Source organism: Oreochromis aureus, linkage group 3, assembly GCF_013358895.1.
Source record: "Oreochromis aureus strain Israel breed Guangdong linkage group 3, ZZ_aureus, whole genome shotgun sequence".
Classification (NCBI taxonomy): domain Eukaryota; kingdom Metazoa; phylum Chordata; class Actinopteri; order Cichliformes; family Cichlidae; genus Oreochromis; species Oreochromis aureus.
In genome coordinates, this window is record NC_052944.1 from 81,135,821 (window position 1) to 81,150,150 (window position 14,330).

Consider the following 14,330-nt stretch of genomic DNA (forward strand, 5'->3'; position numbering starts at 1 on the left):
AAAAGTATACAAGCCATCCAAGAAAGGCACGAGTCAGAAACGTTACGTCCTGCAGAAGCGACAAAGAAGGACTGAAGGTTGCTGCTACACATATAGTTACGTCCCCTCAGTGAGAGAGGCAGATATGAGCTGAAACACAGGAATCAAACCAGGGACGCTGCTGTTATGGAGCTGAACTGGAACCATTCAGACACTGAGGCCCTCTGAACACATTTTAATTACAGCTGTGCAGAGACACACTGATGACTGACTGGAACACTATGATTCACATTTTACATTAACACCATCCTCACACATGGTTTATATATGACCACTAGAGGGAGATGTTGGACTTTAAACACTAACATGGAAACAAGCAGATCATCAGTGATGCTTCATCAGTGTGATGACTCCTTATTCTGCTTGTTTCTTCCTTTCCTCTTTCTCATTTCCCATCTTGCATCCTTGATTCTGCCCCGCCAGCCACCCTGGCACTGCCCCTTGAGCCCACAGCACCACCTCCTCCACTGCAGTGGAGCCAGAGACCGCACCCCTGCCACAGTCCCCCTGTCTCCTCAGCTTCCTGTCTTTGACCTGATAGCTTTTAATTAAAAATAGTATAACATCTTGGCATCCTCATGTCTTAAACCTTGTTTTAAAGTTGACTAATCTCCATCATGAACAGTTGTGTTAAAGTCCACAAACAGCAGCATCTTATGATGTCAGGTGTAACAGAGATAATGACATGTTTCATATTTACGGACACTTAAATAAATTCACAGCATAAATCATGGTGACATCATGCTGACGTCACCATGATTTCATAAACACATCATAAAACATCAATTTTAGTAGAGCCCTCTTGTTCTCTCCTTAGTCTGAGTGTAGCCATGATAACAGTGAGACAGCACTGCCACCATGAGGTCAAACTGGAGCATTGCAGGTAATAATTCTCAGCCTGAACACTGTTGGAACATCAGACCTCCTCACCACAGTTGGGCAAGTTACTTTGAAAAAGTAATTAGTAATAGTTACTACTTAATTCTTCAAAAAAGTAACTGAGTTAATAACTGAGTTACAATATTATAAAAGTAACTACTTCCTAGGAAAAACAACTATTGTATTACTTTTAATTTTTTTTCCTGCTCTCCAGGAGTCCACCCTGCAGGTGGGGAAGAGGTAGAGGAGAGTTGGAGAATGAACCCAACCTGGGTCTCGTAGTCTGACAGATGATTGGATGATGGGGTGGGTGTAGCTTCCTTTGTGGTGTAGGTGGGTGGGCTGCCCCGGGCTCTGCACAGCTTGGCGGTGCTGCTGCTGTGGGCCCCGACCTGAGGCTTTTTACATTGGCTGTTTGGTATCATTGTTTGCAGCACAACCTCACATGACTGAATTTACAGTGATTTTTTGATTTTGACATATTGATCTAAAATCAGACAAAAAACATAAAATCTGTCTAGAAAAAAGTTATATTTCTTACAGTAACAACCACAAACATGTTTAACGAATCATTTTCATAACTTGAAATGCAAATATTGTCACATGCAACAGAGCGGACTCAGGTGCAGACTTCACAGTTCAGTGCAGGTCTTTATTTACACAAACACCAGGTGTGATATATATACATGTGGGGGAAATCCGGGGTTCCAAGGGTCCAAAAGGGAGGTCGGAGAAAGGGAACGGTTCTCTCTCACTCGTGCTCCACCTCACGGTTCCACACAGCAACTCAGTTACATCCCAAACGGCAGATTACAAAGGTCCGGGGAAACTGTTTACAGGAGAGGGTAGTTACAACGAGGAAACAGACTCACAAAGAACACGTTCATGAAAGCTTGAGTCTTAACACTAACGTGTCTCGCACAATCACCCAGCGCTGAGAGAATCTGAGCCCCGGCCTTAAATGTGCGTGGGCCAAAAGCAGAAGCCCACAGTGAGCCTGCCCAGGCAGAATGACGAGTGGGAGAGAGCAGCTAAACAATAAACATATGTAGCCTAATGGGCCGGCTGGGTAGACACAGGGACCAAGACAAATATAAACTTTAAGTTTTAAAAGCCTATGCACAAGTTTTTCAAAGTTAAATGCAGCCATTTACCTAAAAATAAACTCGGCGTTATTTTAAAATCTTTTCAAACTATTTACTGAACAATCAGCTGTTCTGGATCAAATAAGATGCCACAAATTATTTGTGCCACTCCAGAAAATAATTTCTGTCCACTATAAAGGAGAACATCACAGCCTGATACCTGCAGGCCTGACAGCAGCAGGTGTATCACGGTGCCTTCACACCGAACACGATAGACGCGACCAAAAAGCACCAGACGCCCCTCGCTGGTCGCATGCACATTCCCATCTCGATGCGCATCCAAAGCGAACTGAACGTGCTTTAAAATATGTAATTTTCACGCGCGTGAAGTGGAAATGTGGGAGGATGTAGTGCCAGACGGTATGTTTGCAAGACGGCAGCTGTCGATCTAGCGTTTGAAGAGAGAGTCTCTATTCACTGTGCAGAGCAGAGCAGCGGCGTAAAGGACGCTTTACACATTAGTCATTACAAAAATGTATTTGAAATAATATTAAGATGCTCAAACAGAAAAACATTAAACATAAATATATAAAATATAACTATTTACAGAGAGACAGGAATAAAAAGCATCCAGCTTAAAGTGGAAGAGCTTCATGAAGAAGGAGGAGAAAAATAAGAACATTGTTTCTGCCCTGGAGAGCCTGCTGCCTCATCAGAGAACTACTGACTGCTAGAATGAAGGGCTTTGACTGGACCTGCCCCTTTGAACTAGGTCAGAGCATCACGTCACCAGGCTCCTGATTGGTTGTCGCGGCGCGACTTGACCCTGGAGTTCAGATTTTTCCAACTCGAGCAGTAGGTGTGATAAGCGCGAATGCACAAAATGCACCACACAAAATGCAGCGCGTATTTTACTTCGTGCTTCAAACGTGTCAGTCGCGCTACTTGGTTGCGCGAATCAGGCAGAAAAGCGCTTTTGGGACGCAAATCTGCTTCTGAAGTTTGGGTCGCGCTTCATCGCGCTCCTCCATTGACTTTACATGTAAACCTGAAGCTCTGGTCGCATCTATCGTGTTCGGTGTGAATGCACCGTCACTCCTCCTGTTTCCCACCTGGAGACAGTGTTTACACTGTAATCTGCCTTTGGTGGCTTTGTGGCAGAAACTGTGACATTCAGCAGTCGTCTTATTGTTCTGACACACAACACAAAACTATCCACTACACTACACACTAACTACACACTAACTACACACTCCAAACACGCTAAACGTCACAAATCTCTCACATCTCAAAACTCACTCTCTCTCTCACTCCTAAAACTTTCCCCTCTGCCCTAAACAACCAAATGCCATGTTGCCATATCATTTATTGATTGGTACATTTTTCCAACAATAGAAAAGGTGTTCTTTTTGTTTTTGGAGAGGTTTCGAAGAGTACCGTAATTGTCGGGCTATAAGCCGCTACTTTTTGCACAAGCTTTGAACCCTGCGGCTTTTAGTCAGGTGCGGCTTTTCTATATGTTCTATGGATTGTCCATGAGTAGTAATATACCTATAGCTTTTTTGCCCCCCCCCCACACCCCTACCCCCACCCCCTCCCTATCCCCTCCGCGTCCATGTGCGCGACGGACCTTGCGCGCGAGAACGGACTTTGCGCGTGAACGGACTTCATGAGTTCAGAGATCATATGTTTACATGTGTTTAATAGCGTTTTATTTAATGAAACCATTATGTGTTTTAATTAAACTCTTTTTTAAAGGATTGTATAGGTCTCAGAGTTCTGTTATTTAGACATAGATGATTTAATTTAACTAGTTTAGGGGTATTTTTCTTTAGGGCTCTGAAACACGCAGAGGCTAATAGTTTTTAAACAGAAAGTTTTTTCCACCTTCTAAAAACACATATTCACACGCAGCATTTAATTTAACTAGTTTTAGGGGTATTTTGCTTTTTCTTTAGGGCTCTGAAACACACAGGGGTGTAATAGTTTCAAACAGAAAGTTTTTTCCACCTTCTAAAAACACATATTCACACACAGCATTTAATTTAACTAGTTTTAGGGGTATTTTTCTTTTTCTTTAGGGCTCTGAAACACACAGAGGCTAATAGTTTTTAAACAGAAAGTTTTTCCACCTTCTAAAAACATATTCACACACAGAGGCTAATAGTTTCAAACAGAATACCACAAACAGCAGGCATTCCTTTAGAAATAAACAGGGATTCTGCAACAGTTAGCCCCCCTACAGTCAGCAGAAGAGGTCATCCTTATCAAGAGCATCTCAATTGTACTGCCATAGTTTTCAATACAAACAGTCTCCTTTATCTTATGGCAGAGGGCCGGCTGTGCTAGGTCCATCGGAGCCACTATAGCTTTTATCACGCCATTACACTTTGTACTGACCATCCTCCAAACATGGCATCATCTTTTGTTTACACCTTATCTCTGCATCTCAGAGGGCACCTGAAACAAGCCCAACCCCAAGGGGCGGTAACGACACCTCCTAGAGGACTGCACCAATACATATAAAAACGGTCTCTTTCACCATTCGGAACATCAACAGCGCAACCTAAAGAACCCTCTAACTAACTAACTAAGGAGTGCAGGATGACATCTGTATCAACCATGACGAGTAGCCTGGACATCGCCCAAGCAACAGAAGCTCTAGGTACGTCTACAGGCGTATGCCGGGGCCCTCACCGCAAAAAGCAACGCTGTGAAAACGTCGTAGACGGGACTGAATTTAAGTTAGAATATCGAGGCAGTAACGGGTATGTGTATACCGTTAAATATACCAACGGAGAAGTTATACTTCGTGTAGATTGTGGCGAGGGAGTGTTTTGGGGGGAGTCACAACGCATGTCTACTAGAAACTGGAAACTCTTTTGCACTGTTGTTTGTGCGGACTTGGACAATGTGGGCTTCCCAGAGATGCTGTGTGTTTCCCAGTGGAACAGTCCAACAGGCCCTGAGCTTTACAGGGTCGAGGCTGATCGTTTCAACCGTAGCCCCGATGACTTTATTTTTCTCAGTGTATGTGATGACAGGGAAAGTTTTATAGCGGCCAGAGGGGTTGAAAACTGGAGGTTAAATCCTTACCCTCTGAGCATAGAAGAGCGCTACATGGTTTAAGGATATGTTTTTATACAGTGGTGCGACTGGAGAGCTATGCTGCATATGTTTAGCAAGGTTGACGACGCCATCAAGAGAGATAGACTCAACACTGCGTCGAGGGTATTAGAAAACGACTTGTTTTTGATGATTTTGCGACTTGCTCAAGACTGGCTTGCCTTCTACCCTGTGCAAACCTAAAATCATAAGGCCGTCCGACAACTAAATAAACCAAATGGTAGGTTAAATATATGTGTGTGTGTGTGTGCGTGTGTGTGTGTATCTAAGCAACAAAATATAACATTTTTATTGTTCCCATTTTCAGAGCGAGACACGCAGCCGTGGGACCTCACAGACTCACCACCCCCATCGCTGTTAATCCAGACCCCACCATCTCCACCCCCCTCTCCACAGCTGCTGCTGCAGGATCCTACAGGATCGGGGCTGTTTGAGGAAACCATTATCGACATCAAGCTTGCAACCCACCATCTTCTGATGTTGGCGCTAAACGAGTTTCTACAGGATACATGCTACGGATGTCAAATATCTCACCCCAGTCAGGTGCAACACAGCTGCTTGCTCGAATTGCCCGAGTATTTCTTTGACATCTACTATGACGATGTGATGATAAGGCTCAAGACAGACCGTTTCATCCCGCCATACGCCTGTTTGTGCGCTCAGACAGTCGATGGGACTGGAACACAATTCAGCCGATTGCAGAACACACCATGACCGAACTGAGATCATCACAACATATAGTATGCGCAATTAACGACAACATTGTGCAGTTGCTAGAAGCAAGTCGTTATGCCCGACGTGCTAAACCAGCCATGCTACGTATGATTGGTAACTACTGGGCCGGGAGACACCTGGTTTAATGTATGCTGTTCAGTATTCATTGTCTGTGTGAATGAAATAAAAGACGTGTTAACACCGACAGCTTTATCATTTGTGTCTTGCATGCATCATGGAAAACACCATGTATAAAATTTATCATGATCCGCCCATCCGGCTGGCCTGGCCAGTTTAAATAAGCTCCGTATAGCTACCGCTGAGGCAATAGGTGTAAAACCCTCATTATCACAGGTTAAACATTATTTAGAACGAGACGACACTTACACACTCCATAAACCAGCCAGGATCCACTTTCCCAGAAACAGAGTATTGGTTAATGGAATCGACAAACAGTTTCAAGCCGATCTGGTTGATATGTCTGAATACATGACAGATAATGATAATGTTAGATACCTGCTAACATGTATAGATGTATTCTCAAAATATGCATGGGTTAGATGTCTCACAACCAAGACGGGCCCAGCCGTAGCAGCCGCTTTCGAGGATATACTTGCTGAGGGAAGGATCCCTATGAAACTACAAACAGATGAAGGCAAAGAGTTTTATAATACAACCTTTAAACAGCTAATGAAGCGATATAACATCAAACACTTCTCAACAGCTAGTGAGGTTAAATCTAGTATTGTTGAAAGATTCAACCGCAGCTTCAAGGGTAGAATGTGGAAGTACTTAACATCCGTCAACTCAAGGAGATATGTACACGTCATCCCCGAGCTCACACAGGCATATAACAATGCTTATCACAGATCTATCCATATGGCTCCAGCAGAGGTAAATAAGGATAATGAGAAGCTGGTCTTTAACACTCTGTACAAAACCACGCCTCAGAGGAAAGTGTGTTTTAAATTTAATGTTGGCGACACAGTACGAATATCGAAACTGAGAGGAGTGTTTCAAAAGGATACGAACAAACCTACACCGATGAGATTTTCACAGTCAAAGAACGTATAGGGAGACAGCCCCCAGTGTACAGACTAGCCGATCTAGCAGGAGAGGTGTTGAAAGGCACATTTTATGAGCCTGAAATACAACGGGTGATTGTTGATAAAAACAAAACATTTAAAATTGAAAGCATATTGGCTAGAAAAAGGTGGGCGAAAAAGATGGCTCTAGTAAAATGGTTAGGATGGCCAACAAGTTTTAATTCATGGATTCCAGAAAAAGACATCATCGAGGTGTGATTAACCCTGATGACACAGCTCTGCAGTCATTCATTCACCACCGTGCAGAGACAGAGTAAAGAAGGATGGATAAAAAGAACAACAAGGCCGGCTTTTATGTGACCCTCTTCTCAAATGCGTCAGCTCATGTTTACCCAGGCAATAAGATATCTAATTTTAGAACAAAGTTAGCAAAACCTATTGTTTTGAATCATCAGTATGAGGTAGCTGTTATAGAGATACAGTACCAAGCACTTGGCTGTCTTTTCCACAAGCAGATTCGCAAGTAGAAATTTATAACCCTGTCAAAGATGACGCTCTATCCGTAACAACGATTGAGCTGTCTGTGGGTCATTATACCTCTGTGGAGCAGATAATAAAAGAATTTAATTTGAAATGCCAACAGCAGCCAGGCACGGCGGACATTAAAACACAATACAACACCGTTAGTAACTATGTAGGTGTTATGGGGCCTAGAGGCTGCGTTCTCACATTTAGAGGAGACTGGCAGAAATCCTAGGATTCAAAACAGAAGAACCATTTGTGCTTCATTATAAAAACACATATGCTCTGCATCCTGCTGACATATACGGGGAAAATACAACATGTTTATTTATGCAGATATCGCCGATTATCAACTTGTGGGTGACGCCACGCAGCGCTATTAAGGGCTATAAATATCACAGACGATGTCCGGCGCATAGCCATTTTACAATTTGACACTCCACACTACACACCTGTGTCAAAGACATTAATCGACGACATAGAAATTGATTTGAAAGACGATCAGAATCAGCATATACCCTTTTTATACGGTAAGGTGTTTGTCAAGCTACACTTCCGCCCGATAAGACAACAATTTTAAAAAAGAAAGGATGGCTGTCTACAACGCAGACGAGACAAGATATCTAAAATATTACGTCGCTCAAGCCGGGGTGATTTGGGGGTATATAGGGACCAGTACGCAATATGGTGCAGGTCTGGGCGGATTGTTCCGCAGCTTATTTAGATTTGCAGTGCCGTTGTTTAAAAAGGAGTAGGTATACTGAAACCCCACCTTAAAACCGCAGCGTCAGGAATAGTGTCTGATGTCATATCCAACATAACTAAGCCCACAAACACTAAGCAGGACGGTAACGGAGTGTATGTGTATACGCCCAATTCTTCAAAAACCCCACCCACAGCACGCATACCATCTAGAAAGCGTAAAACCACAAAACCAGCCAGAAGATCCAACAAACGGACACCGTCACGCGGAGTGAAAAGACCCAGAACCAAGCGCTCAAAAACTACAGCATTTGACATATTCTAAATGGCGCTGTTACACAGTCAATCTGGAGAATGTGTAAAAACAGAGCTGGACCTGTTTACTGTTCCCTACACACAGACCAGCATTGAGAAAAGTACGTTTATTGAAATACCTCCTGTTTCGGCAATCACCGATGGAGGCCCGATCGAGTTTTACATCTCATCGTCCGGCGAAGACTACCTGGATCTAAATGACACATATATCTACACACGCATGCGAAATCACAAACGCTGATGGCTCAAACCTGGCTAGAGATGCTAACGTGGGATTTATTAATTATCCCGGATGCAGCTTATTTAGTCAAGTCGATGTTAATTTGGGACACACGCTCATTAGTCAATCATCCAACACATATCCATACAGAGGTGTGATAGAATGTCTTATCAATTATAATAAGGACACTTTAGACACACAGTTCAGCACAGGGTTATTCTGTAAGGATACAGCATCACACATGAATGACACATCCATAGAAGGGAACAACCAAGGCCTTGTGACCAGAGGCGAATATACAGCGAATAGCAGCATTGTTGAATTGATAGCTCCTGTACACGCAGATCTGTTTTTTCAAGAAAAACTGTTACTTAATGGAATCGACCTGTCACTGAAATTTGTGCGCTCTAAAGACGAATTTGCTCTCATGACAGCGGATGCCAATGCGTACAGAGTTAAAATTGTCTCAGCCAGTCTCTTTGTCAAGAAAGTTAGTATATCACCGAGGCGTCAGACTTGCACACAGCAAGGCATTGCACCACGCAAACGCAAAATATGCTATAGACAGAGTATCTTTAAAGACTTTCTCCATACCAGCAGGGTCTCGAATATCAACTAATGACAATTTATTTATGGGCAGGATACCTAAATTTGTCATCATTGCTTTCATTGATAATGAAGCTTTTACAGGAAGTCCAACCCGTAACCCATTTAATTTTGAAAACTGTGATATAGAATTCATTTCTTTATACGCTGATGGTCAGGCTTATCCTGCTAAACCGTTCCAGCCAAATTTTCAGAGAAAACAGTATACCAGAGAATTCTATCAGCTGATACAAACCACTGGAAGACATTTAAAGGACAGGGCACTTGCCATATCGCGTAACGACTTTGGTAACGGGTATACATTATTCTGTTTCAATCTGGAAGCTGACGAAGGACATTCAGGCAATGTATCGTTAATTAAAACTGGGAACGTGAGGCTTGAAGCCCGTTTCAGAAACCCGCTACCCGCACAATGAACATCTTGTGTTATTCAGTATTTGATTCAGTCATTGAAATATCTAATATGAGACAGGTGCTCTTGGATTACTATTGAGACAGCAAACACGGTCATGAACACTATAGAGCTAACATCTGTGATCGGTAGGATTATCAATAAAACACACATTTTCTAGGAGTGCTAGCCAGCGATCAGCTACCCAATGCACAGCTTCAAAGACTGCCTGCTATGGCTATTGTAAACACTCACCCATCTACAATGCCCGGGGAACACTGGCTTGCTGTTTATATTTCGAGAGACAAACGCTGTTATTTTTTTTGATAGTTTTGGAAACTCGCTAGACCGTTTTCCACCAGAGATAAAGGTGTTTGTTCTAAAAACTGTTCCACTATTTTATATTCAGGAAAACAAGTGCAGAACGACTTCTCCATCACATGTGGCCAACATTGTGTATTTTTTTTATTTCATATACAAAATGGTGTATCTTATTCACGTTTGCTTAACATGTATTCTACTAATTTAACTTGTAACGATGCTATGGTGTGTCGCTTTGTCAACAACATAGAGCCTGTGGCAGGCTGTAGCGATTATGTATGTGTGCAACAAGGATACTGATGTGTACTAGTGGTTATAATAAAAAGCGATATGAGAGCGTGATTTAATCGAGTCAATTGTATTTATTTATTATCAAAAATGTTGCATATATATTATACGGCCACATCATACAGACTTCAAGAGTAATAAAAAACAATAATAGAAAAACTGTAATAAAAGAAAACAACGTAGTAATAATGTAGTAATAAAGTAATAAAGAAATCAAACATTATACAATAATAAAACAATAATAGAAAAACTGTAATAAAAGAAAAACAATCTAACAGTTAGTGAAAAATTACGGTAGAAAAAACAACAAACAGTCAATATTTTAGGCAGAAAAACAACAACAACATTACAGCTGTGATAAGAAACAGTCTGAATTCAAAAATCCAACCACTCGACAGGACCACCCTTTAATTTATTTTTTTTTATTCTTTATTTTTTTCTTTAATGTACTATCACGCAGTGAGACGCCCGGTGTGTTCTTTCTAGGCGTATGTTTTAAAAAACAGGGTCTTCAGGCAGGGTGTGATCTGTTTTATACAACGCAAGGGTCTTACGTGCGCCGGCATTGGATATGGCTGATAACGGTATGTTTAAATCTGAAACAGCCTTTAAAAACTCTGTCCAGCCTATAGGTCTGAAACCTTCAGAAGGTGTGTGTGTGGATGTGACGGCTTTAATCAGATCATAAATGTGTGAGCCCGGTATAGTGTGTTTATCGACAACAATTTCGCCTTTGTCATTGTAAGAAATAGTGTTTGGCTTAACGGTTCAGAGCTGATAGAATGAGTTCTGCATTCCTCCTACTCCTTTTAGATATGTGTGTCAAAACATTCTCTGAGATAAAATCCTTCACACCTTCAGCGCCATAAGCAAGAGGGGTGTCCGCAGGAGGGGTTTGCACCTCTGTGTTAAGCTGCTCCGGTAGGGATAAAGACAATACGCTCTTTTCACGGGCCCCTTGTCTCACAAGTGCTAGGTATCTTTGGAGAATATCGCTGTATTTTTAGCTTTCTCATACACATCTATGTCTGATTCTTGCAACACCTGAAGCATTTCCTTGTCCAAGTCATTCTGAGCCTGTTGTCTGATGTTGCCTGTGTGCTGTGGTGGTTGCTTCAATGAGTCCAACTGATGCTGGGGCACCAAAACATCTTTTGCACATGTTCCATTTTCACCTGTTTGCTATCAGACTGGTGATGAAAGGGATTGCAGCCCCTAATAACGGCAGTAAAACCCTCCAGATTGGTTGATTGTCTTTCTCTTTTTTTCAAAGTTTTTATTTTTTGTCGGCAATCAGTCTGATTAGAGATTTTTCTTTTTAGCTGTTTGTACTGGTGATTGGTCAGTGGAATGTTACCTTGCAATACGTTAAAGGCTATCTCACACAAAGCATTGATGAAATCCAAGTTTGCATTGCTAATAATAACTCTGCGTGAGCCGGTGGAGACTTGTATATCAACTCCAACAGAGACAGATTCCTCCGCATGCGTGATGACATCCTTTCACCTCTTCACAGTTTTTGTTTTGGGATATAAACAACCGGACGGTCTGACAGTAAATTTGTTCTGAGTCTTAAATAGTCCGGGGTCTTGGCTTTATAGTCTATTAAAAGATACCCGTATGTTGCGGATGTAGCATCATTAAACGCTTCTAAAAAATATTTAGTATTGCCGGAAACATTTGTCTACCTAAAAGCATGATTTGATATTTATCTCTAGGATTTTTAAACAATATTAGGTAGTTAGTGTTCAAGGAAATAGTTCTACTGGATTTTCCTTGAATAAACAAATTCTGAACCAGATATATACAACTCAAATTCCTATGATGCACATACTTTGTGAACACGTTTTGTACTTCTAAATTGTTAGCGGCATCGTTCATTACATCGCCTATAATTAACAAATTGTTCTTGTCTATAGGCAGAAGGGTGTCATCAGCCAGAGATTCGGGTATACCATTAACAAAGTTTATGTCTCTTATCTTAAGAAGCTGGTCATATAAAGGCTGCCAACATGAGTATATATACACAATGTTATCAATGTTGTGCGAAATAATCCCGGATGCATTTTCAATGACATTTTGACAAAAAAAAGTCTTGCCGCAGTTACTGGGACCGCTGACCACCATGCTGAACGGGTGCTGCAACCTAGCGTCAAACCCTGATCTAATTTAAAATCCATAAGGCAGGGTTGTGTAGTCTGGGAGCACACGGCGCTTGTTGTAGACAACTTTAAGCTTCTTCACAACGGATACATTCTTCAAATGAAGCTTCTTTTTATCGCGTTTGATATTATCAGACACAGCCACTAGGTGTGCATCTGAAACCTGATTGGATACAAACTTGTGGACTAAACCTTTCAAGGATTCGTGGGTGACAACTTTGGAGTTTTGTGCGTTCAGTGTTACACCTTTACATTTGACCTGGGTTTTGCCCAGCGATGTGTGATACGCTGTAGCATTTTGGCCCACCGAAACAAATTCTACTATGTGATCCTCCACACCGCCCTCTCCAGAAGCTAATTCACTGGTGAGATCACCCAGAAAAGGGCCTAGAGGAGGCATCCAGTCGCCAGGGCGTGCTGTGAAAATGACGCTGTCTGTATCACAATACAGCACGCGCTGTTGCAAGCTGTCTAACAAGTCATACAACATGAGTCTGGCGTGTGCAGTGGTCATGGCACCCACAAAGACATTAACGCCCTTGACGCGGGATGCTCTACCATCGGCGTGGCGCCACTGCACCATGGCGGCGTCGTCCAGAGATGAAACAAAACTGCCGCACGTCGTGCTGATCGCTGAACATTAGCTGACTAAACCTGGACGGATCTGTGATGAGCTCAGACGACGCCATGTTTGACCTCATACTGAAACGACCCCATAATGAGTTTAGCAACAGCTTGTTGCAGTTTCGAACAGCTTTATTTACACATATTTGGACGGATCCAGCATTATTCCTCCTTTTCATAATACTCGGCTATGTACTTTTGCTGTTCTTCAGGGGTTTCACATGTTCTGGATACCCCGAGGCCTCCTGTTTAAGTTTTAGGAAGGCTTTCACATAGTCTTTAAACAATGTGTCGGTCTTGTTGGGGAAATGCCACACCTCATCAATAGAAACAAGCTTGTATCCTTTCTCAACAGCTTTTTCAAGCTCAAATGAGGCCCATGTGCCTTTCAACACCCGTTCACTGTCACTGTGCCCGCATGCAGTGTGCTGGTTCTGGTCTTCAGCGCACATGCTGCAGAGTGGAAACATCAGTTTGCCATGGCACCTGTAGGGAAGGACGGGTGAAAAAGCCCTCTTGGTGGCAGTACTGTGCATTTAACAAAGCCGAAATAATTTTCTAGCTTGTCAAAGTTGCTGTAAATGATTTGAGGGTGTCCTACAGGATAATCTTTTTAGATTGCACCGTGGGATAGAGACTGGTGAAGTCGTAGTAAAATATTTTTTCATCACACGCTACCTTGTGGTACAGTTTTATAGCATTTGTGCGACCGCCAAAAGGGCGTCTCGGGGGTTCAGGCGTTCTGGCTTTCTGTATGTATGCATGAAAGCCACAACTGCAGGGTCTGTCTGCTTCAAGGCAGCCCATTCACACTCCCACATCACAACAACGCTCAAACTGTATTGTGATTTCAGTGCATCCACTTTGTCACAAAACATACGGTGCAGCAGTCCGTAGGACGCTTTGCTGACAGGATTTACTTCACTCTCGGGTAGCATTTAACACATCCGTGGTGAAAACATCCTGCAAATTCGTAAGCCGTGTGATCTGCGGGGTCAAAACCATCCAGAAAATACGGCCCAACCCTCTGTTCGCCTCCTCTGAGAGCGTGTTTTATCACTGTGTTGGTGGTGTGGGACACATATTGAAGCCATTCAATAGAGACGTTTGAAAATGTCTTATTCTGCTCAACGTATGCACCATCATACATGAGAGCGAGCGTGTCTCTAGGCAGAAACAGTGTTTTATACACACCCATACTGAATGCAGCCATGGTGGTGTGCATGAATGGATCAACTTGTGTACAACCCAACAGAGTGTCACGATATATGGTACATGCTTTACGCAGGA

At 42.5% G+C, this 14,330-nt stretch overlaps 1 protein-coding gene across 1 annotated transcript in view; it reads right to left on the bottom strand.

Moving 5' to 3' along the window:
- Positions 1–221: 221 nt before the first annotated feature.
- The window catches only part of LOC120437701 (CD226 antigen-like), a 37,850-nt gene continuing 23,741 nt past the window's right edge, over positions 222–14,330 (bottom strand). Inside the window, exon 7 of the mRNA XM_039608223.1 lies at positions 222–1,747. Coding sequence (XP_039464157.1) covers positions 1,729–1,747 — 19 coding nt within the window. The 3' untranslated portion in view covers positions 222–1,728. The remainder of the gene's footprint in view (positions 1,748–14,330) is intronic.